We start from the raw sequence: 24,348 nt of genomic DNA on the forward strand, positions 1-24,348 counted from the left end.
CGCCGGGCCCCGCGGCTTCGGTGTCATGTCTTCGAGGCGTAAGAACGCCTGAGCCGCGCTCCTCGCCGCGCCGCCACACGGACACGCGGCCAGGCGAGGGAACGAGGGGCGGAAAGCGGCTCCGACGCCGAGCCGGGGGCAGGCGATGGCCGTTCCCCAGAGCGGCCCGACGGTAGACAGGCCGCGGACAGGCCAGCCCCTCCTCCCGCGTCAGTCGCTGACAGACAGCTGGGGAGACCGGTTAACGCGCGGAAGGATACCGCTCCGCCGCGTCAGCGCGGATATGTAGACCCGGCCGCCGCCGCCGCCATTTCGTGGGAGGGCGGTAGCAGCTCATCGCCAGCGTTGTGTGCTGCTGGCCCGCGCCCCACGCCTGGGCAGCCCCGCTCGAGCCGGCGGCGGCGGGAAGCGGCGCGGCGAGCGCGCCCCAGAACCGTCCTGCCCCGCCCTCTGCGCCTACCGCTCGCGAGTCAGCGGCTCATGCCTCAACGCGCGCAGGCGCCCGGCGGCGCTTGCCCCGCCCCTTTCCCCCCCTCGCCACCGCGGGGGGAGTGCGGGCGGTGGCGGTGTGTCCCGCCCCGCCGGCTCCGCCTCCTGCCCTCCCGCCGCGTCGGGGCCTGGCCAGTGGCGGCGGCTGCGCGGGGTTCTCTCCCGTGTCTCTCTCTCTCTCTCTCTCTGGGGCGGGCGGTGCCTCTCGGCTTTGCACCCCCCCACACACACCCTTCCTCCTCCCGGCCGCGACGGGAGGCGGCGAAGCGTCGCGGCGGGTGGAGCGCTCCCCCGGCAGCCTCCCAGGCGCACGGCCTCGCTGCCCGCAGGCAGGCAGGACTCCGGTCGGGCGCCCCCCTCGGCTGTTTCCGGAGGAAGGAGAAGCGCAGCTGCCCCCTCCCCCCTCTCCGCCTTCCTCCCCCACCTCCTCCTCCTCCTCCTCCTCGCTTGCGCCCTCCCTCCCGGCCCCCCCTCGGCGCGAGCGGAGCGCGGAGTCACCGCGGCGCACAGACGGGCCCGGCGGCGGCGGCACTCGCACACACAATGGCGCTGAAACGCATCAACAAGGTGAGCGCCGCGGCTCCTCCTCCGCCTGCCCCCCGCTCCCCCCACCCTTCCCCACTTTCCTCTTTTTTTAATTTTTTCGTGGTTTTTTTTTTTTTTTTTTCCTTTTCTCCCCCCTCACCCCCGCCGCGGGAGGAGAGGGGCACGGCTTCGGGGGCGGGAAGGGGGAGGCAGGAGACCAGGGGAGCGAGGCCGGGCAGCGGCCGGCTCCTTCCGGCGAGGCCGCGGCCCGGCCCGGCCTGGCCGGGGCGGTGAGGCCGCTCTCCTCGGGCCTAGGCCTGGCACCTCGGAGGTCCGCCACAGCCCCTGGGGTGGGGGGGGCTTGGTGGGGACCGGGACGGGGAACGGCAGCTCTTGGGGACGCTCAAATGTCAGCGCAGCCCGGAGCCACCCCGGCGCGGCGGTGGCGTCGCCGCCGCTGCCCCTTCGCCGCCGGCCGGCCCGGATGGTGCCGGTCCGTGTGTGCCGGAGAGGCTTTCTCCGATGGCGGCCCTCCCCGGGGCAGGCAGCCGGCCTCTCGGGCCGGTCTCTCCCTTCTGGCGTGCAACTTCTTTCCCGCATTGTAAGATGGCGGCGGGTTCGCCTAGTTCGGGCTCTTTCCGGGATCTCTCGCTTTCTGCAATAACATGACACACACACACGCATGTCCGCGCTCCCGTCGACTCTGGAGCAGCTGCCGCCGTGCCATCCTCTCCCCGCGTTCCCCCTCCCCACCCCCCCATACCCCTCCGCCCCGGGGCCGGCTGGGCCCTCCCGCCGCCCGGCCATCGCCTGCCGGCCTGGCCTCGCCTCGCCCCCCGCGCCGGGCGGGAGCGCGCACCGCGCCGCCGCCTCCCCGTTGCACAATCGGAGCCGGGTGGAGTAACTTCGCGGCTAACTCGGAAAAAATGCTGAGGTGATGAAAGGGTTTTTTGGTTTGGTGTGGGTTTTTTTTCTTTAAAAAAAAAAAAAAAACGCAACACAAAACAAACAAACAACCTCTCTCCCAGGGAAGAAGGCTCCCGTCGTGAGGTTGCGCTTGGGCAGCTTTATTTAGGGTTTCTCGGCGGCAGCGCTTGGTGTTTGGGGGTTGCTGAGATGTAATTTGCAAACGCGATGGGAGCGCAGCGGCGTTACCGGGAAGTCGCTGTTGATCTGTGCTGCTACGCGAGCTACGTGGAGCGGTTACGTATTTGAAGAGCAGGAGGGGAGTTTCTTGGTCATCTCCGTAGCCTGCCAAGATGGCAGAAAGTCAGTGTGTCCTGAAATCGATGAACTAAACTTCGGTGCACAAAACACCTTTTACAGGCGGTGTGGAAAGTTTGCTGCCTGTTAGTGTCCCTGTAATTTCACATCTCTTCAGTAGTGCTTGTGAGCATGTTTTAGTCAAAATGAGGTTACTTACGATGTATTAGTGAAAGGATAGTTCTGTTATCCCTGAAAATTTAAAATCTGTTCTGGATTAGTGCTAGCTAAATGAATTGTGTTCGAATTACGACTACGCTCTCACAAGAGTTTCAAAACAATTCCTTTTGAATCTGCCATCAAAAGTTGTTCCCCTGTATTAGTGGATGATATCACTTGAGTTGAAACACAGCTAGGATACTCCCTGGTATGCTTTGTCATCAACTTATGCTTATGAAACACATTCAGGCGCTGCAGGTAAAAATTTATTGTCAAATATAAACCAAGACAAACCCCCACTTACGTAGTAATCTGGTGGTCAAAACCTTAAAAATGCTTCTAGCATGACTCTTGAATCAGTAAGTCATCTCTTTGACTTCAAGGTTTGGGCCTGTTATGTGCAGTCTCTTGTGCTGTATTGGTCCTTGTGCTCTGTGGCACTGTGTAGTAGCAAGCTTCTTCCTTTACCCAGTGCTGGATTTCAGGGTTGGTGAGATGGTTAGGCTAGGTTTTTTTGTTGTTGGTTTGGCTTTTTGTTTGAGGGTTGTTTTTTTTTTTAAGGTGCTGTTTTTAATCAATTTAATCACACTGTCCTACAAGATATGCTTCCAAAGTCACATAAGGTCTACAGTTTTGATTTTGTATTTGCCAGCCTGGAAAGTCAAAATGCTGATGTTTTGCTAGAGTGAAACCATTGCTTGCAAGTTGCTTTCTTCCTATGCATGGCTTCCAATGTGGATATTTACTGGGATTGAGGCTGAAATACAAAAATAGCAGGGCCAATTTTCTAACAAGGTGGTTGTGAATTTAGATTTCAGTCTTGCCAACTGGTAAAGCCAGAGAATGGCACTCCGGCACCAGTGAGCTGGGATCTTGTGCCTTCTAATCGTAAGGTCACAGATCAGACCTTGAAACGCTCTGCTTCCTTGTAGTACGTTGTTGGCACTAGATCAGAACAGGCTAAAGAGAGAGCAGGACCTCAGAACATTGTAGTCACACGTAGCTGATTTGGTCTGACTTGTGGTATTACCTGTCAGGGCTAAGATTCATTGTCTCCTGCAGCAGATGACATCCCAGATGTACTAACGAAGCTATTTACAGTCTGTTTGGTCGACTCCATCTTTGTGGACTTGACATATCAAGCAAAATAAAATCTTTTATTATGTTGGGTAAATCAGACTTTCAGACTGTGTTAGTGTGTGTAAGTTTAATCTGAAGTTACGTTACACATTCAGAATACGAAACCCCCTACTTAACACATAACTGGCAAATTCTACTTTTGGTTTGGAAATGAAAGCACATGAGTATTCATGTGTTATGCGTTGGGTTATCTACTTCTGGAACACTCTTTATAAAGCTGTCTTCAAACTGAAGTAGTTGTCAGGTATATAGCCAGTCCTACAGTGATTATGTTATGCTGGAATTCATCATCACATCTGTGCCATCTGCCCTGAGGGTAGGCTGCATTCGATTGGCAAAACTCTGCTTTTATTGATAAGGCTTGCTCTGCACAAGAGTGGCAGTTGTTTTATTATGACAAGCAAGTGCTTTTGCCATGGAATAATGTGAACCTACATTGTGATTTTAATTGTTTCTTTTCCTGAAGATGATTTTTTTCCCAAATTATCATAAAGGCAATGGAACAAATTCATGTCGATTTATGAGCTTGCATCGAAATGCTTGATACATGCCTCTGGCATGTCGTCTTGGTCTGAAGTGTTGAGTGGTACCCACTAAACGCATGTTCTGTAATTGCTGCGGCATGTTTACGCTTCCGGTTCAAATGATGATGATCTGGTAGTAGGGAAACATTTATGTAGGAGTAGGGAATTGTGAATGTGTAAAATTGAGACAATTTGGGAAGTTACATCATTGATATACATCCATTTTATGACTGATATACACATTCATTAAAGCGAGGTAGTATAAAAGACCTAAGTGGTGATCTTGATACGCTAAAAATAGAATTAACACAGGAGATGTATGTATGAAATGTTTTGTCTGTGAAATCCTTAAGAAAACTTGTGCCTGCTGTGCTTATGTCCATTTGGTTAAGCATAGCACAAGCCAGCGTCATTATGTTGGGGTATTTTATTAGTAAATCTTAAGTGGAGTTGGCATCCTGGAAGCTAAAGGCTGAAGGTGGCAAAACCATTTATCACTACTTATGTACAGATAGAAGGCTTCCGTTGACAGTGGTGGAGACTAAATAACTATTTTGCTAAAGGCAATACCCTGCAGCACTATTCCTAGATGTGTAATTAGTTGCAACTTTAACCCCACTCCACCAGATCCTCCTAATAGGAAATGCTACTAACCGTGGAGATGTCCATAATATTTTTCAGAGACAGGTGTAATATGCAGCACTGAAGGCAGCATGAAAATCTGCATTAGTTTAACCAAAGGTGTAGCTTTTGTAGAGGTGACTGAGTTACAGTGTTATAAAGCCTGCTTATTACTTTTGTTTTAAGCTGATACTCTTTTCTTTTGAACTTAATATGAAATTTTTTTAAAATAGCTTAACTAGAAAAAGCTGTTTGGAATTAACTTTTCTTCTCTGGGTGAAACATACAATACTTTATTTTTGCAGGCAGTCTTGGATTTAGTTTGCTGGGCTTATTCAAAATAGTTAAATAACTTGAAGTTACGTGATTGATCTTATGCTTTGAAACAAGTCTGGATTTGTCTGTTTAGGGGCTCAGAAAGTTAAGATTAACTAGCTAATGAAATGCAGTTGATGTAAGCTTAGTTAAAATGCTTTCAACCTTTGTGAATGCTCTCTGTATGTATTGAATTACCTTTTTTACTTTAATTCACCTTAACTATTGGTGGTTAGAAGGGTCTTGTTGAGCCACAAGGCAGTGGTTGACTTTTAAACCATGAGATTTCGGTAGTGGAGTTTGGTAGGCACTAGTCTTGAAGAACTTTAGTGTTGTGTTTGGATTTTTTTTAAAGTAAGAATAAAATTATTCATCATCAGTTGAAAGCTGTCATCACTTAAATTCTGTTTAAGATTTAGCTTATATGAATAGTCAGAAGTTATGTTTATACTATGAAATGGTTATCATTAAAATGGAACTAATGCTTCTTAATTGGGTAAGTTTGATGCCTGTATTCAAGTCCAGCATTTACTTACTATTAAGGTCTTGGACACGTTTTAAGAACTAGTCATTTTTTATGTGAGAAGAAAATTGATGCTTCCTTAACTAGAAAATTTGGACTGCAATAACGTAAAGATTTCTCCTGTTAATTGGGTAGTGTGCTTATGAAACAAGTTCCCAGTCAGCGTAGATCTTTAAATGTGTGCATTGGAATGGGGGGAGAAGGGGATCATAATCTCACTTAAGTAATTTACAGAACTTCAGAGATCAATATTCCATTAGATGGGTACTTCTTGCAGACCTTAAAAACAGCGTTGTCCAGTATGTTAAGGATTCGTGTGGGGTAATGTACAGGGTAAAAAGGTTGTCCAGCCAACATTTTCTTTACAATCATTCCAGCTTTTAAAGATCTGTTTTTGAAAGTGAGCCAGTGCTTTTGCTGTTACTCCCTGTGTGAGTTTCTTCTACAGAAGAGCTGATGTAGAACTCCACAGAATGAGCTCCCTTCAACCACCTCCCCAGTCTGTAACCAGCTCTGAAGCACTAATGCCTTTCTTTGTGCTCTCCCGAATTAATGGGTAAAGGGCAGGGGAAGGATGTAAACAGCTGTAAGTAGCAGCTGTTGAATACAGGGCACTTAAAACTGTGGAGGCTACCTCTAGCCTGGCATCATCCTCTACCATGGATGTTTTCTGTGTGTCCACTGGGTTGAACTGTAGAAGGAGAGAGAGGATGGAGGTTCTTAACCTTGTCTGAGATGTCAAGTGACAGCTGGTAAGGAGGAGTGGAAAAGGGTAGAGCTTTTGTCTAATTCAGATTAGAGTATTGATACATGATCTCCGATAAATCTTTCTGTTGCAAATACGAAGGTTTTGCTACTTTAACTGTCTGCCCTGTGTTCTTGTGTAGGTCCCTCCCCTGTGCGTCAGAGCTGGCAGATGGGAATGTGTTGTCTACACTTCAGCATTAGGTCAGATGTCTCAGTATAAGCTGACTTTTTTTGGTGGTTTAGGCTAAGATGCTATAGCTTACATTGAGAAAGCTGAGGTACAGGCATGCATTTTCTCTAGTGACTGATGTAATGTAATCTGCTGGTATAATATGCAGAAAAAAATAAATTAGGGTAAGAAATAAAAGCAGTGAGAATGTGTATATGATTGCAATCAGTAGCGTATTTTTATATGCAGTTCCTTTTGTCAAGTTGGCTTTATCAGAAAAAAGTCTTAAACTGTGTTGAGTTGCATATGATGGACAGTTTTGTAAACTTCTTGAATCTCAATTTAACACCTCCAACTCTAAATGTAAAGTACTGGAACTTTTTTTTTTTAAAAAAAGACCAGACCTTTCTATTCAGTGGCTTTTTTTGTGGGGCACTGATCTGATACATTAAATGTGGTAGGGTTGTGTTGGGAAAGCCTTGCAAAAAAAAAAATCAGTTAAAATTACATTCAGAAGTTTAAATTGGCACTTATGCCTTTGGCAACTCTTCATAAAACACTTGGATGTAGACAAGGTTTGATATCGAAAAATGAGCCAAATAGAGCATTGCAGGATTCAGGACTGAAATCTAAATAGATAGAGAGGATTTCTTTTTATTTTGTTTAAACGTTGTTCAGAGCCTTCTTACCAACAGTAAACTTCAGTATTAAAATTTTGTGTAAACAAAGCCTTTGTTCTGAACCTCATCCCTTTGAGATGCATGATATACTAGACATCTTCAAGATCTCCTGCAGCTTTTTGCTGTGTAATTGCGATGATGTATTTTATTTTATTCTGGTTTTAAGAAGGCGAGATGGGACTACTGCCGACTGCTTTGCAAATGTTAGGGCCCAGTAAACAAAGGAGGAGACAAATGTTTAATCCTTTCCACAAGCATCTGGACACCAGAGTTGCAAGCTGAACTGAGTGCAGATGCTACAGTGCTTTAGGTCTTCCTAATAGAGGGAGTGAGGATTGTGTTAAGCACTCAGTTAACTTTATAGTGAGTTTTCTCTGTAACCTGGAGTTATGTTGGCTAGGTGCTGATCACTTCTGTGAGCTCTTCTAGGTTTCTAGTAAATATGAGTGTGCTGCTATAAAGAAATATTTCCCAACCTTTGCTGGCCTGTTTGAGTAATAATGCCAGATAATTCTCTAAATCAAATAACTGCAAACTTTGTTTTTCCTTTTAGACTTAGTTTTAGTTTCTTTTTGCCTTGAATAATATAGCAGAATCTCCTGAATGACAATTTGCCAGATGAGCAATGTCCGCTTTCCATTGCCATAATTTAGGTTGCAGTCTGTTCATAAATATGCTTTTAAACACTTCCCTTCATCTGTTTTTTTTTAAGCTTTTTAGAGACCCTTGTGGATATCATTGTTCTCTGGATAGGTGAGGTGGAACTCAACTGTAAGAGCAGCTGTACTCCAGAAACAGTTTTTGATTTTATTTTTTTTATGCTCTTTTGGCTCGGTGTGAGCTGATTTTCTGTGTAACTACCTAATCCTATAGGCAGGCCCTTAGTTTTGCATCTCTACCACTAGCAGTTCAAAACACAGAACTATTATGAAGGGTATTATACGCAATAGCATAATATGATAGGGTAATTGTACAGCTGTAGATAAGCTAGTGTAATTATCCCCACGTAGTTGTATTCATAGAATATACCCCTATGGTATATTGCAGTAGCTTTCACGTGCATCTTTGGATTCATACAAAACATGGGCTGATAAAAGTCAAGGCAACTTTTTAAAAGGGGAACTGATTTTCATAGTTCATTAGGTTAAATAATTAAGTTTCAGAATAATATATCAGCCTTCATTCATAAACAATGAATTCACCACACTGATTACAGATGTGGTGTTATTTGTTAGAATAGTAATTTGGTAACTTTCTGTTATATGATCCTCCTTTCAATACATTTCCTGGAGAACTTGGAAAATTCTTGTGCCTTTACTCAGAAAATGCAGACTTACTGAGGTTGTGCCCCATTGAGGCCACTTGTGATTTCTACAAAAACTTGTCTTGTATGCTACAGGATTTGTATAGTGTGTGTATAATGTGCATGTGTCACATCGAGTCCAGGGCAGCGTGTGTACAGATGCTGCATCTGGTTGATGTGTCAAATGCTGGTGGCTGAGGTTCTGCTGTACACTACTGTGTCCTTCACAAGCTGCGGGGCAGTGTTTTGGAAGGCTTTCGTCTAATGTGCCAAACCCCAGCATCTAATGAGTGTTGAGTTAGCATTTGTGTGAAATTGTCTATCACAATGCCAAAATCTCATTCCTAAGTGATAGCCGTCGGGTCAGAGTGTCATTGAATATAAACTTCTTTCCAGGTGCATCACTTCACATTTGTCTGTATTGAATATAATTTGTCCCTTCATTTCCTGCCCATTCTGTTTCATTTAGCTAGGTGCATCTTGCTGCTTCTCATGTGGCCTGTTTACACTAGTTGCCACGTTCTCTGAGGGCTGCATGTAGTCCTAGGTTACAGAACCAAAGGTCAGTGTGGTTCTTACAGGAAAAAACTCCCAGGTGAAAAGTATGCTAAATTTCAGGGTCCAATATTCAAAAGCTTGGAAACGCCACAATTAAAATAACCAGTTATCATTGAAAGGGTAGGTAGTTAACCAGTGCTTCACTTCCTTTTTACCTTCGATGTACTTTAGTCAATGTGCACAGCCCTCACCCTACACTGAGCATGTGTTTTAATAGCTCTCTTATTTTCAGGGAATGGTAGTTGTTGTAATACCTCAGAATTGATGTGTGTAAAGCAGTCAAATTTTCTTCACCTTGAGTAAGACGGCTGCTGTGTGTTTTGGTTACTTTGGGAGAAACAAGCCATGCCTCTGAGTTCAAAGCACAACTATAGGTGTGTCATTGCCACCTTTTTTCTAAGTTTGTTCTGAATGCCTTTCGTGAGTGACCAGGGAAGCAAAGTTGGTAACTGAGCTCCTTTTCCAGTTGTATCTGTCCAGCTACAGAGGTGAACTTTGCAAAAGGTTGGAATACAGCAGAGAACCATATTAGTTACGGTAACTCTTAAATTTGCTGAAAACCATGACCTACATTGTACGTCTTCCAAATTTCAGAACAGATGAGAAGGACTGTAGACAATAGTCTCATTCACAAAGGGCTTGTGTATGAAAGGTAGCTTCTTTGAAAAGATACCATGTAGTCATCTGAGTAGTTTGTATCACAGTCCCAAGCGCACAAAGTGACTTAATTACAGTTGCGCAGCACTCTGGCATTTCCTTCCTTCAGTGTGAGGCTTAAAACATGAATATTTCTATGTTTGTCTTTTAATATACCATTATGATATTGTTGCTAGACATTGTACAAACAATATGCAGTGTGTAGCCTGAAAAAATCTAGTACTAAAGGCTTGAGAAAGGAGAACCATGAAAACCAGACCAAGCAGAATAATCAGAATGGGGACAATCACAACTGTTACATTCCTCATCATGTTTTGGGTTTCTTAAAAACCGTCCTGTGCGCATTGTCCCTTGCTATTTTCTGCGACTGGTCTTTGTGTGTTTTCTCTGCATATTTGCTCTAATGCCTCTTTTTAAATGGCAGGAACCTACATCTTTCTGTACTATGCACTGTCACTGTACATTGTTTTTATCCATTTATTAAGTGTTAGCCAAAAGGCCAGCTTGTTTGAAACCGATAATTTTCTGCCGGTTACACTTGTCTTGTGATGTGCATTGTGCTTTCTTATTCAGCTTAGAAATCCACATTCAGTGTTCTTTCAAACTGTTATTTTCTGCTTCCAGGGGTAGTTAATTTTCATGCTGAAATGAATGTTGCAGATACAGGTGTGTGGGATGAGGCAGTAGTTCTTTGCTGGTTGACACTTCTTAATCTTCAGACAGGCTTAAATGTTCTTCCCCTCCCTTTATAGCTGCTTCCAGTCCTTCTTTTTTTAAAGCCCTTTTCAGCTGTGAGCTAATGAGTAAGACCAATGCAGTGGTGAATTTTTGGATGCTTAGAGTTTGACATACCCTCTTTGACATGGACAACATTAGACAAGCACTCAAACTAATAAATGTTGATTTTTGTTTGGCTTAAGTGTTGGGGTTTTTACTTTTCTTTTTTTTTTATTTAAACTTCTGATTTAACTGCATATTGTCTTTCATGCCCTCCAAGGTAGAACAAGTTATTGTCTGGAAACCTAAAATTAACCCCATTTTTTTCCATTTTGCTTTCTTGACTACAAACCAGAAAGCTGCAATTTATAACTTTAACAAATAGTTCTGTTACAAACCTATATTAAATCTTTACAAACCAGTATCAAATCTAACTGTGAGTTCATGCCTGTGGGGGAAAATGGGTGATCTTCTGTCACTCTGTATTCAAGTCAGCTGCTGCTATCATTAAAAATAAACCCTGGGTATTTCCAGCTTAAACTTGAAAAACGTAGCAGTTGTGCCGCAGGGAGTATGAATTCTGACAAATGGGAAGAAAAGGAGCCAACAGCGATGCTGCTCTACTTGGTACCTTGCAAGAAGGCAGCTTGGTAGGCATCATGCTGTCATTTCTTGCTGAATTTGCTGAGACCTGAAAACTTTTGTGAGAAAAGCAACTAATTCCCTTAAATATTTTCCTTTACTGTCTTGCTCATGCATATTTGAATGAGGTTTTCTTTTGTCATTCTTTAAGTTTTCTTCATCCTTTCAGTGACTCCTGTAATCTTTTAAATAGCTGATAAAGAGGAGTTGTTTGAGGGGGTTTTAGCAGCTTTTCTATCAAAAAAAAAAAGGACACTTTTGTGGTTTATAATAAGAATGTAGTCCTGCATTCACACTCACATGTCAATGTTTTGGATCATCATTTGAAGTGTAAGCCATATTTCTGATGTTAGTTATGATTATATTTGTGCAAAACAAGCAGATTAGTTAGCTTTTATAAACACTTTTCTTGAGAATAGTGATTTGGTTCTTGGTTAGCTTTTTGATGAATTTATAGAGAAGGAGAAGATTAAGAATGGGACTGTTTCATCAAAAAACCTGCATCTTGCTACAGGCTTAATGTGAAACTGGCAGAAGACCATGGTGCTGGATTCCTGTTAAAGCAGGTCTATCTGTTGCAATGACGGTGGTACTGTTGCGGAATTTCCAGTTTTCTCTCAGTTTTCCAAAACTCTGTTGCAAAATTGTAGGTGTATTGCCGCTCTTATGTGCTACATTGCAGTTGTCCTCTACCAGTAGCATTGGTGCTTGCTCCTTAAACAGTGTTTTAAATCTGTAAAATGCTAAGTGACTAATCATCCTTGTGGAGAGGTAGGAACTATCACAACTTTATATTTGGAAACTGGGACGCACGGTGATATGCTGGAGCTATACCGGAAACCTCTGGCAGTGCCAGAGACTACTAGTCATGGTTGTAATTCAAGACTAATCCTTTCCGATAGGCATATAACACATCAATCTGAACCAAATTTGGCGTATTGTTTCTATATAAAGTCCTTGGAATTTGCTTCTTCGGAATTAATATTTTTTTTCTTAAGCCACGTGTAAAGTGAAAAGCTGAGGCAGCTGACTCCAGGAAAACGCGGGTTCTACTTGGGGGATTTTTAAGAAGGTTTGGGATGTAGCTTAGTACCCCTTGACAAAGGACGGCATTGCTGAAACAATGTAAATAAAAAGAAGCAAAGTTGGAGATAGTATTGCAGCAGAAGGAATATTAGAAGCATAAAGCCCTTATAGGTAGAAATTTTACAGAACAATGCTTGGTAACATTTTTAAATTCTAAAATACTAGTTAAACTCTGCTTTGTAAAGTGAAAATGTGGTCTTCACGTTCTTGGTGAGAAATAGGTGAAAGCAGGGGAACAATTATGAGCTGATTTCTTAAAAATTATTTTTCTAATCATCTCATGGAAATGATGAAACTTAGTTTTGATGTCAGAAATATTTTCAGATTAAATATTTTCCTGTTATAGAGTAGTTGCTGTTGATAGCTAAGCTGAGAAGGAAGGTCAGTTTGTGTTTCTGCTGCTGAGTGGGAAGCTTAAAAAAAAAAAAGCTCCCCACTTTCCTTAAATGAAAAAAAGAAATGCTTCAACTGTGCTCCAGAATATCCCAGCCCATGTGCCTCTGCTTGTTTAGTTTCTTGTTATTCCAGTTTGCCTGATGGATTCAGTTGTAGCTTTCAGAAGGAGGCACTTCTAAAGTTACACAGAGAGAACTTTCTGCTCCCTTGTTGCAGAAAAGCCTTCCTCCTTTTGCATAGATGTGAAGTGTCACACGCTTCACTGGGAGGTGAAATAGGTCTGGTGTTAACTGTAGGCAGGCAAAGCTTGCCAGTGGTTGTTCCATGTTTGCCGAGTTCTTCCACAACATTTCACACCCTGCTGAAGCAAACAGCTTTGCTACAGACTTTACTCTTCTGACCATAGTACCTAAGAGAAGCAAATACAAGAAGTGTATGCCACCTCAGCTTTGTTTCTTTCTGAATTTAGTAGGTAAATTACTTGTTCTGTGGTTGAAATGCTAAATGGTGTGTCAAGTGTTCCTAACCTTATCTGTATTTTGGACTGCTTTGTTTAGCACAGTTAGGTTTTTTTTTTACTGAAGTGTTTTGGGACGGATAAAACTTTAGTCCTTTACTAGTGAAAAATCACTGCTTATTTGTTCTCTAGAGCAGTTCCAGTGGTTAAAAGGGGTAACTCTGTATGGACATGTATTTTGAAACGACTGGAGACTGCAATATTAAAACTTATGTGTTTCAGCCTGTAAATTATTTCTAATTTACTGAAGGGTTGTTTTTTCCCAAATTTTTCACCAAAGTTATTAAATGTAATATTTGTTTCACATTTGCAATCCTACTTATATTTGCTTTTCCTGGTTGGATTATTGATAGACTCTAATTTTCCTTCTGTATTAAAATACTTTATTCTCATCTTGAGTACTGATTTCTTGTTTTTCTGAAGATCATAGTACCTTTTGAAGAGCTCTCTAGTCTAATGCATACATCTCCGACTGTCCACTTTACGCTGATCTTTTCTTGTCCTTGTCTTCATGCTACTCATTTTTATAATCTTCATAAACCGCATGAAGAGCCTTTTCATAGTTGTTAGTCCCTGTGAAAGTTTTTTCAACTCAAATAATCCATTATTTCAAATTTTTCAAATAATCCAGTATTTCAAAAAGTATTTCCATTTTTTTCAAATCAAATAATCCAGTAATAACTACACACCTATTTTAATATAGTTAACACTTGTGTCTTTCTGCTTATTCTATTGCTACAACTTATCTTAAGGGGGAAAATATCTCTTTTTTTCTCTCAGATTTTGGATATAATTATTTTTAGAACTGGAAAATGTATTTAGATGAGAAATAAGCCTGATAAACAAAACATGCTATATTTGTTAAGTGGAAAAAACCCCACCCTGAAAATTAGAAAAACTTTCTATCTGAAGGTTCTTTTACACTTCTTGTTTGCCTTTGCACAGATAATATAAATCTAACTTAGTAAGTTTTTCTGGAGACTGCTGAAGAATATACAGACCTAATAAGTGATATTTCGTGACAGAAATAAGTCTATCAGAGGGACCCCCAGTAATAACTAGGGAGTGTAGAGAAGTGCACTGGAAATGGATTTACTGGGATGATCTGGGAAGAGCTGTTGCCCATGCTTCTAAATAACAGTAGCAGTGAAATGAGCTGTAAGATTCACTTCATTGTGCTATTGCTTATGAAAACTGATACAATTCAATTTTACAAAACAGTCTGATTCCAGTGCAAAACTGAAATCTGGTTAATTGCAAAGTTCGTCAAAATTAGCAAGCATAGGGAGGGGGAATGCAGGAATAAGTTACCTTGGTGTTGGTTTTGGTGTGAGTTTGGGGTTTTTTTGAACATATGGACTTCAACATGTTGAAATAATGTTACTCTCTTGGTGTTTGCAGTAGCTATTGCCTTACCAAAGAACAAGGTGTTTAAGTTACAGGGAATGTCATTTTTTTCCCTCATTTTCTATTGGCTTACACTTACTAAATTTTTATCAAGTGCAGAATTTGTGAAACTTAAAGGATGTACATTAGGATCATTCCAGGCAAAACAGTTAGCTGTCTGGTCCAAATATGCATGTGTTTCAAGCATAATAGGTATGTCTGGGTTTCTTAAATGTCTGACAAAGTAATGGAAATGGCTTGTATAGACTTATAGCAAAATCACTTGGGTGCAACTGTTAATGCATGGGGGAAGGACCGAAGGTTTTATCTTTTCTCGTGACTTCTAGATGCCTTGACAAGTGCAGATTTATAGAAGTTCCTGAAGGCGTTTTTTAGATTCAAAAGAGAACAGGGAAGAGGTAAGGTGTCTGTTACACACTTCAACTGAAAGTGTAAATTTAATTTTAAGAGACACTGTTCTAACAAGTAACTTGCAGAGCGTTTAAATAAATTAATGCTGAGCTTCTTTGATTCATCACAGCAGTCTTGATACTACACAAGGAGTCCTCTGTCCGAAGTTTCTGTTTTCATTCCCTCTGTAATGGGGGAGGGAGGGAACTGTTTCTGTAGCTCAGTCATTCAGAATTTTAAAGGCATAATTGTCTTAAATGTGAAGTTTGAGCAAAAGATGTAGTTATTTTGCCTGATTCCAACACTTATCAGCTTCATTAATTTTCCTGTGTACTTCAATCTGTGCAAGATATATCCCTGCTGGAGGTAGAGGGGAAAACAAAACTGAGTTTCTAGGTTGGTTGGTTTGTTTTTTCCTTTCTGTTCTGAGTTTTAATGTCAGATGTTACATATGTAGTGTTTTTTGCTTCATGAAGACTCATCAATAGCTTTCTCTCTTCCTGCTTTTCTGACTAAGACTAAATCCTTGATCAGAAAGTGGACTTTTCCTGCTTTGGGCTCTTTCTCCTGCCCCTCTTTCTGTCCTTCAGCAGGGCTGTCCTTAAGGTAGTGATACTTGTTTGGAAAAGCAGTCATTGTAGCTGTTTACCTTCATAGCCTGTTTTGGTGGTCGTCTTTTGTAAAGACAATTTTGGTACTGGTCTAGTGGTTCTAGTAGTTGTTATTGCGCATTCTTCTGTGTTTGTATATGGAAAGCTGTTAAAGGTTTTTGATGGATGTGAAGTGAAAATGACTGAGTTCATTAGTGTTCCTTCTCTGAACAGTTTTTTTTTGTTGTTATTCTTTTTTCCTAAAGGAACTTAGTGACTTAGCCCGTGATCCTCCAGCACAGTGTTCAGCAGGTCCCGTTGGAGATGACAGTAAGTAACCCTTAAGTTTTGTGTTTTCCTCTGCTAACTCAAAGCATATCATGCATAGATAATAATGCGGAGTTTTTCTTTTGTAGTGTTTCATTGGCAAGCCACAATTATGGGACCTGTAAGTATTCTAATTCTTGTGATGTAATATTAAGCTAGTAGTTCTTATTCCAGAGGAAGCTGTGGGGTTTTGGTTTACCTTTTTTAACTCCTCTTATCAGACTTAAATTCTAGAGGTACTCCATATAGTAACAGAAAATGAAGGGGGGGAGGGGGGAGGGAAATCAATCTGATTATTTTATTGCTGAATGTTTTATGAGGACATGTATTTCAGCTGAAATGATCTCTAGAGCAATGTTAGGCATTATCACCTAATACCTACAAACTTTGTTTGCATTTAGCTTTAGAAAAGGTTTGAATCTAGCATGAACGTTGTAGTAGGAGCTGCTCCCAGTGTCAGAAATTAGTTGGGATGCTTTTGTGTGGAACTTGTAACAGAACAGGGAATCCTTATTTGGTCTGGTGTCATGTACTGAGATCTTGAATACTTTTAGGAATAGAAGGGAAAAAGCCACTGAAATGTGAGGTTCCCGTTATGACTGGGGGTGGGGGGTGGGGGGTAAGTGTGTGTTAAATGTACAGTAAGCATCTGAAACCGGAATGTGACTTTTTCCTTGTTAAAGAAGGCGAATGTTTGCCTTCACTGAAAATGTAACCTGCAAACACCTGACATCTGTAGTTCTCAGGACTGGTTACCTATATTTAGAAAACAAAACCTTCTGTAACTTGAGAAGACAAATATTGGATGCCAGTAGACCTGCAGCCACAATGCGATGCTTCTGGTGAGGCTACAGAGTAGGAATTAAGTATCAGTGATGCTGAATTGCCCTGACTTTAGACACAGCTACAAGTGCGGTTTTAGGAGATCGCTACAGAAAATATGCTTATTACCAGTTCACCTGACTGGAAAAATGGCTCTCCATTCCGAAGTATCTGGTCCTCATTGACTGTAACTAGGTGCCTCAAAAAGATAAAATTATTTAATAGCTATATTCATGTTTAAAAGGCAAATAATGTTTTGTGCTATGCTGAGTATGATTTTACATGCCTGGTGTCTGCATGGTCATAAGGTATTAAACATCAATTGAATTTAAATTGGGGTCATTATTTTTAGCTTCCCATTCTAGTTTAATAATGTACAGATCCTTTTTTTCCCCATATGTGTTTTATGGTGTCAAAAGGTCTGCATTCCTGTTTCAAGACTGGGCAGTATGCTGTCAGAAGCGTGGTGTTAGTAGTTGCAGTGCTCCTGTGGTGTTGCTTAGTGCCTTTAATAACAGATGAGGATTGTAGAATCAATTATCTGCCCTTCCACCTTTGCAATGTGATGTTATACAGGCTGTGATTTTCTTAGATAGATGTAAGACAGCTTGCATTGGTTTAGCACACTGTAAGAGGGGTTTCTGTAATAGCTAAAACGTATTCCCAGAATATGTGCAGTTAAAGGGGTGCTTTCTGGTTCCTCAAGGCCTCGCATAGTGCCTATTGATCAAATACGAGAGGTTATATCTTAACTGCTAGGTTTTCAGCAGAGATTGGACAGGGTATAACCTATATGTTTTCATGTTTGAGTCCTTTGTCTTGTGTTGCAGAATTTAATTTTCTGGTATTTAAGAAAGAAAGATGTAGTTACTTCCTTACATTGGTGAAATGTTTTTGCAATTAATATGCAAATTCAATTTGCAAATAATTCAGAAGGGTACTCAGTGTATCTCAACTTCATTTTCCCTAGCCCTTAGTTTGGAATTAAAAGTATTGTAGTCTTCAGTTTAAACAATGTAGTTGTTTCGAGTAATAACTTACATCTTTCTTCTCATAACTAGGAACTTACACAATCCCTATTTAGTCACTCCATTTATTTGCTGCTTTCTATCAGCTTTTTTGCTTCCAAATGTTGCTTTACTGCTAATAGTTCACGCCTGAATGAATTATCCCCGTAATTGTTTCCTTGGAGCAGGGAAATGTAAAGTACTCTTGCAGACCAGATTACAGTGAATTTCTAATACAGAAAGGGAGGAAGGATTCATTTTAATCTTGATGAGGGTGTTTTTGTTTGGTGGTGCTGGTGGGGTGAGGGTTTTGGTTTGGGTTTTTTTGCAAGGAACAAGGAGTTGGCTATATATTTGTAGGTTTTCTGCAGGGCTGAGCAACCCCTAAGCCAAAGATAACACTTACAGGGGATGGAAGGCCCTTAGAGCTGACTGTTGCCACTGTGAGCTTGGGTGGTCATACCAAATAAGCTCCAAACACAGAGTTTTGGGTTTTAGGGCCTGACAGCACCCCTGCTTTAACATTGCTTCTTGGAGCTGTCTCAGAGGCATTTGGATGCTTTTGACAAGTTGTCCTGAGTGGATTGTCAGAGCAGCCGTTTTCTATGAAGCATTAGCTCAGAGAGGGCCATCCGGACAATGACCTGTGTGTGTTCTGTGTCACTTACCTTAGGAAGTAGTAACTGAAGTTTCATTGTATCTCTCTTGTATTGGTGGATTAAACAGTTCAGTTGTTAAAATTAATTTCCTCTCATTTATTTAAAACAACATCTTCAGTGATATTTAGTCCTAAAGATAATAATAGGAGAATTATTTGTTTGCTTTGACAGAATGACAGTCCGTATCAGGGTGGTGTATTCTTCTTGACAATTCACTTTCCTACAGATTACCCTTTCAAACCACCTAAGGTAAGTAATGCTTTCACATTTGTGAAATTAGTGCTCTTTAAAGAACCAAGTATAGGACAGAAACTGTCAGCATCTATGGTGTAATATTGTTAAGTTCTCACTGCTTTTACACATTCTTACAGCATCTTAGGTGGCTAGGTCCCTCTGACTACCACAGGAATGAGTGCGTTAGCATATACTTGAGGAGCAAATTCATATATGTGAATTCTGAATGTCTTGGTTTTATTTACGTTTTTCTTGATTGATAGGAAAACTCATTAGCTGTGTGTTACTGTAATAGAATTATTGTTGTGGGGACTGTTGAGTCTTACAGTGTAGCTGTTTGGGTTGGTCTATAGGAATGTGACACTATGGATTGGAATTAACTTGCTGAGTGACTAAAATCAGTGAAGATGATATCTGTTAGAATTTGGTAGTTATTGTGAAATACGCTTTTTTTTTTTGTAGCTTTATCAGTCACTAGCATTGTCTTCCAATTTTCAGTCAGTATGAAAGCGCACGCTTGGAGTCACCACAATGTCTGAAGTGTTTTAGCTCTGTGACAGCAGTGTTACCGTGGTTCAGGCACTTCTGTTGAGTGTATTTGTCATGATGTGGGCACCTTTTATTATAACACAGCCTCATACTTTCCCTCTCTCTGTTTGAAATAGAGTGCCTGGTAATTGGAAACTGAGAGATTGTGGCTTGGGTGCATTTGCATGAATTTGATATAGTTTAACTGCTTAATCCTTTTCTTTTAGAGTAAATTGAGTTGACTAATAGCTTGACTGAGAAGAAAGGGTGACATCATTGTCATCATAGACCAAAACACACTCTTCATATTTTTTTTGTTGCAGGTTGCATTTACAACAAGAATCTATCATCCAAATATTAACAGTAATGGCAGCATTTGTCTTGATATTCTAAGATCACAGTGGTCTCCTGCTTTAACTATTTCTAAAGGTAACTTTCATGAAGGAGAAATGTTTCCATCTTGTGTTGAATACTGTGCTTATAGCTTTGGTTGTCTTGAGTTCTTACCCATCTCTTGTTTTTTCCCTTACTCGTTCTAGCCTATGTTTTGCCAATTTGATAATGATATCTTACTGTGGGTTTAATGGATATTTGTTGGGTTTTTTTCTAACACCTTCTGCTACATGGCTGTTTGAGGCCTTGTCAGGCCACTTATTTGTTTCACTACTCTTAGCAGAGCTTACTAGCTTGGTCCCAGAGGAATCTGCCAGCGTTTGGGTTGAAACAGGCCTATGGCGGTGTATTTGAGCTAAGGCTGAGAAATTGCTTGTTTGCAGCTGTCCATGTAGATACACACTTGCATATTAAATTAAAGTCAGTTTTTAGTAATGAAATCTGCATAGCTTTTTGTCTGAGTCTGTCTAGAATTGCATGCAGCGTTATATTGGCATATCTCTGGTAGCTGAATAAAGAAAACTGTTATTCATAGGTATTGCTTTCTGCCACTGTGCACGGGCATTGTATTACATCATGAACTAAGCTTACTGATTCTGCTTCAGGATAAATTGATGTTGTGCTGCAATAGAAGCTTTGTAGCTTTCCTCATTTTACTATAGTAAGTAACAGTTAACTCGCAAATTTTTGTATGATGATAAAATTTTGTTTTGCTTCACAGCCACTGGTCACTGTGGCTTCAAAAGATCTATCAAAGTGCTCCTTTGTCTAAAGAACTTGTGATTCCTGTCTGTCCAAGGAGTAGGTTTGTCATTTGAATATGGATTCCCTACATTTTAATGCTGTCACTATTGTTTTTCTTTCAAAGCTGCTGTGAGAGTGGAGGATGAAGTCCTCATAGCTGCCTACAACAGTGTTACTCCTTCATTTTACAACATACGCGCAGTTTTATCAGTGCAGACCAGGGTGTTGCTACCTTACATACAACAGAGAAAGAATTCAGTCTGTTTGGGTTTTTTGAATAATAATTTGAAGTTCCAGTGATTAAAACCATGGAACATGCTGGTCATCAGAATACATAATAAGATGCTTTTGTTGGCTCCTACGTTGCATCATAGTGCAGGGAACAACAGTGCTGTTATCGTGTGTGCTTACTGACAGCTGTAAGTATTGGGAAATAGGAAATAAAACATTCTCACAAACTTTTAAGTCTTCCTGGGCTTTTTATTTAGAGTGAGTTACAAAGTTATTTTGGCTGTATATCATGAAAAAGCTTGCTAGCTTCTCTCCTATGCCAGCATTGTGCTAATGCAAAGATCTCTGATCCATTGTTTCTGAGATTGTTGCTCCTGTTTTGCTATTGAGAATCCTTTTTTTTTTTTTACAGTTCTCTTATCCATTTGTTCACTGTTATGTGATCCAAATCCAGATGACCCACTAGTGCCAGAGATTGCACGTATCTATAAAACAGACAGAGACAAGTAAGTACAGAGTTGCGTAAGGCTAATATTTTAACAAACTTTGTGAAGAGTGCATTGTCAGACAGGAATTCTGTTGAGTGAGCCTTTTGTGAAAATCTGGGATGGAGAGAATTTGTGTGTCAAAGTAGTACCTATTCTTCGTAGTGCATAATTTAGAACCAAAGGGGCTTCATATCTTTGAAGTTGTGGGTAAAGGAGACTATCTTTTTCTCACATGCGTGTCAGTATTCTAAAGTATGCATTGCCCACTTTTTTGCTTGCTGCACATAAATGGGATATAGTTAGATCTTAATTTTGAGGAAAAGATAGCTTTGTTATTTTGGTGCTTTCTTTTGGTAGCAGCTTGGTCTTTAATTTTGGTGCTCCCCTTAGAAAAAAAGTTATCAAGCCATTTTACATCTGTGTTGAAACAACTTTTTTTTTTCCTTATGTGTTTTTTAACATTATCCACAGGTAGAATTATATGAAATAGACTTTGCTTGGTTTATATATATATATAAAATAATGCTAAATATACTTGTCCAATTAGGTACAATAGGTTAGCAAGAGAGTGGACAGAGAAATACGCTATGCTGTAGGGTAAGAATATCTGCACAATACGGTGCATTTAACAAAATGGAAACTTGTCAGCACTTGAGTGCTGCATGCTCTAAGGCACTGGATTAACTAACAGATAATGGATGCACCAGTTACTGGACTTGGATATTTAACAGCTTGATCTGTGGTTAGTGTGAAATGTATTGGCTAGTCACTATTTCTCACAGATACTGCTCTTGCATGGCCAAAAAAAAAATATAAAAAAGATAGTATGAAATAATTATCAAGTTTTGAGCCAGCTTATCAACTTGTTCTGGTAAGTATTTACCCAGATTTTGTCAGAATTTCGTTAAAAGTGATGCCCTGTATCAAGACCTCATACATTGACATGGGTGAATTTAGACAATCCAAGTTTCAACTTTTTATTGTTTAGCAGTGTCTGTCTTCTACATATAAACTAGGAAAATGAATGAGGATTATTTTCTGCTTGTATAATTGAAAATTAACTTCTTACTGACAAGCATGGAGTTAAGTATAAACTAATTGTCAGCTCAATTCCTGTGGAACTAGTGTACTTAAATATTCTTTTAATGTCCTTTTTAAAAATTGTTTGAGCAGTATATTCATATGGAGAGAATATTAAGTGTGAAGAAATGCTTACTGCTGTTTTACTCTAAAATGGGAAATGACATTCTTTATCCAATTACATTATTAACCAAGTAATCTTTACTTATGGCATGTGATACTCTGTAATCTTTACCTAAGGACAATATTTAAACAAAACGCTCCCCTAGCCTCTCCCACCCCAAGTGGTCTCTATTCCTTTCCCATCAGTAGTTTTTCACAACAGCCTTTTAGCAAATCTGCTTGTTTTGAATTTGAAGTGTTTCATATAAATTAGAGAATATCCTAGTTACTCTAGGGAGGGATTTGTTAACTTTTTTCAGTTCAAGTATATCTTAGTATAGAAAGAGACTTCTCTTAGTGTGAAGAGAATAGGGAGATGGGAATAAAATGATACGTAATCATTAACTGTTTAGGAGATTGTAATTTTCTTGCTGACATTAATTCAATACCTGTTTTTGTTTGCAGGTACAACAGAATATCTCGGGAATGGACTCAGAAGTATGCCATGTGATGCTACCTTAAAGTCAGAATAACCTGCATTATAGCTGGAATAAACTTTAAATTACTGTTCCTTTTTTGATTTTCTTATCCGGCTGCTCCCCTATCAGACCTCATCTTTTTTATTTTTTTGTTTACCTCCTTCCATTCATGCACATGCTCATCTGAGAAGACTTTAGTTCTTCCAGCTTTGGACAATAACTGCTTTTAGAATCTGTAAAGTAGTTACACAAGAACAATTGCCCAAGATTCAGAATTTTTTTTAATGGAGCATGTGTATTATGTGGCCAATGTCTTCATTCTAACTTGGTTATGAGATTAAAAACAAACAAACATTCCTCACTGCTCTAACAGATACTGAAGATATCACCTGAAGGGGGGAGGGGAGATGGATGTTCAGTTTTCTCCCATCAAAGAAGTAACATTGCTGTAGCAACATCCATCTTGTTCCAAACCTTCCAGTGTTAGAGAACTGAGGTTTTTATTATATGCTTTTGCTCATAACTGATGTGTCTGGAGAATTGGTACTGAATCTATAGCATCAGCAGAACAGAAAATGTGATGTATCTTATGCATGTCAATAAAGGAATGACCAGTTCTTGTTTTACAGAGAATGGAAATTGGAAGTCAAACATCCCTTGTATTCCAAAATAGGGTCTAAGAACATTTTTGTAATTCATTTAAATTTTGTTAGGAGGCTTGGAGCTATTAGTTAATCTGTCTTCCAAAACACTGTTTAATATAGCACTGAATAAATGATGCAAGTTGTCAATGGATGAGTGATCAACTAATAGCTCTACTAGTAATTGATTTATTTTCTTCAATAAAGTTGCATAAACCAATGAGTTAGCTGCCTGGATTAATCAATATGGGAAACAAAATCTTTTGTAAAAGCAAAGCTGGTTTTTGTATATACTGTTGGGATTTGCCTCATTGTTTAACATCAGATAATGATGTAAAGTTCAATAGAGTGAATCTTTTGCCATTTTCAGTTATAATGCTCAGTCTGTTGCAGGTTGACACATTGTTCGGCCTGATGTATGCAGAATTAATAAGCTAACATAGTAGTGTAGCCTTAGTAGTGTGCTACACGTGGTGCTGGGAGCCCAGCGTTCAAGGATGGACTTGGGACCCAGCAGATCTGAAGTGGTGTATTTGTGGAGATCCTTCCTGATGCACCTGTGTTTGCTGACTGAGAACCTTTTTCTTCACCCTGTACACTTGACAGCTGAAAGATCTTAATGTGGGAGTAATGATGAGGCAAAAAAAAATATAAAATAAAGTACTGTTTTGATGTGGGAATTGTCATGAGGCTGTGTTGAAGTGACTTTACTATGTGGGATGTTCGTTACCATTGAAAAGGACTTGTTCAGCCATGCTGCCATTTACATTGATGACTATTTTAATGCAACAGACACTTTCCTCATGTCAGGTGACTAGACGTGAATAAAGACTCATTGCTATTGGATTTCTGTTCTACAAGAAACATTGTCTTGTGCCATTAGTTTATCTTTGCAGCCACAAGGGCATTATTAAACATCCGGCTCTCCTCTTTCCTGCCCTCTTCCTTCATATTTTTCCTTGTTTGATTATTATTATTTTTTTGGTCTCCATTCTTAACATCCATAGCTTCATTTTCTCTAGTCTTGTACCATCAGTTTATTGTGCATCTGTGACTTCGCACTGGCACCACTTTTGCACTGCTTATAGTTATGTACATTCTGATTCCTTGTCCCCACATGGATGTGGAAAGCTAGATGTAAAATAAATGTTAAACCTTAATTTTTATAAAAATTTGAGTATGTAGTTTGGACATG

General features: G+C 40.4%; 1 protein-coding gene across 2 annotated transcripts; it reads left to right on the forward strand.

Annotated features, from left to right (window-relative positions):
• Positions 1-465: 465 nt before the first annotated feature.
• UBE2D3 (ubiquitin conjugating enzyme E2 D3) lies at positions 466-24,344 on the forward strand. Of its 2 annotated transcripts, XM_063336382.1 has the most exons (8): positions 466-1,056; positions 15,685-15,748; positions 15,835-15,866; positions 18,405-18,482; positions 19,319-19,424; positions 20,776-20,869; positions 21,399-21,448; positions 22,499-24,344. In XM_063336382.1, the coding sequence occupies exons 1-7, from the start codon at positions 481-483 to the stop codon at positions 21,445-21,447; spliced, it is 999 nt and encodes a 332-aa protein (XP_063192452.1). In that variant the 5' UTR covers positions 466-480; the 3' UTR covers position 21,448; positions 22,499-24,344. The 2 variants fall into 2 exon arrangements, with proteins under 2 accessions (XP_063192452.1, XP_063192453.1); XM_063336383.1 differs by lacking the exon at positions 21,399-21,448.
• Positions 24,345-24,348: the final 4 nt, after the last annotated feature.

The sequence above is a fragment of the Chroicocephalus ridibundus genome, chromosome 5 (assembly GCF_963924245.1).
Source record: "Chroicocephalus ridibundus chromosome 5, bChrRid1.1, whole genome shotgun sequence".
NCBI classification, from domain to species: Eukaryota; Metazoa; Chordata; class Aves; order Charadriiformes; family Laridae; genus Chroicocephalus; species Chroicocephalus ridibundus.

Excerpts from the sequence above, each read along its gene's own strand:
- UBE2D3 (XM_063336382.1), top strand. The coding sequence starts at position 481 with ATGCCTCAACGCGCGCAGGCGCCCGGCGGCGCTTGCCCCGCCCCTTTC. Across the intron at positions 15,749-15,834 it reads AGGTCCCGTTGGAGATGACA|TGTTTCATTGGCAAGCCACA; the intron begins GTAAGTAACCCT and ends TTTCTTTTGTAG. Across the intron at positions 18,483-19,318 it reads ACCCTTTCAAACCACCTAAG|GTTGCATTTACAACAAGAAT; the intron begins GTAAGTAATGCT and ends TTTTTGTTGCAG.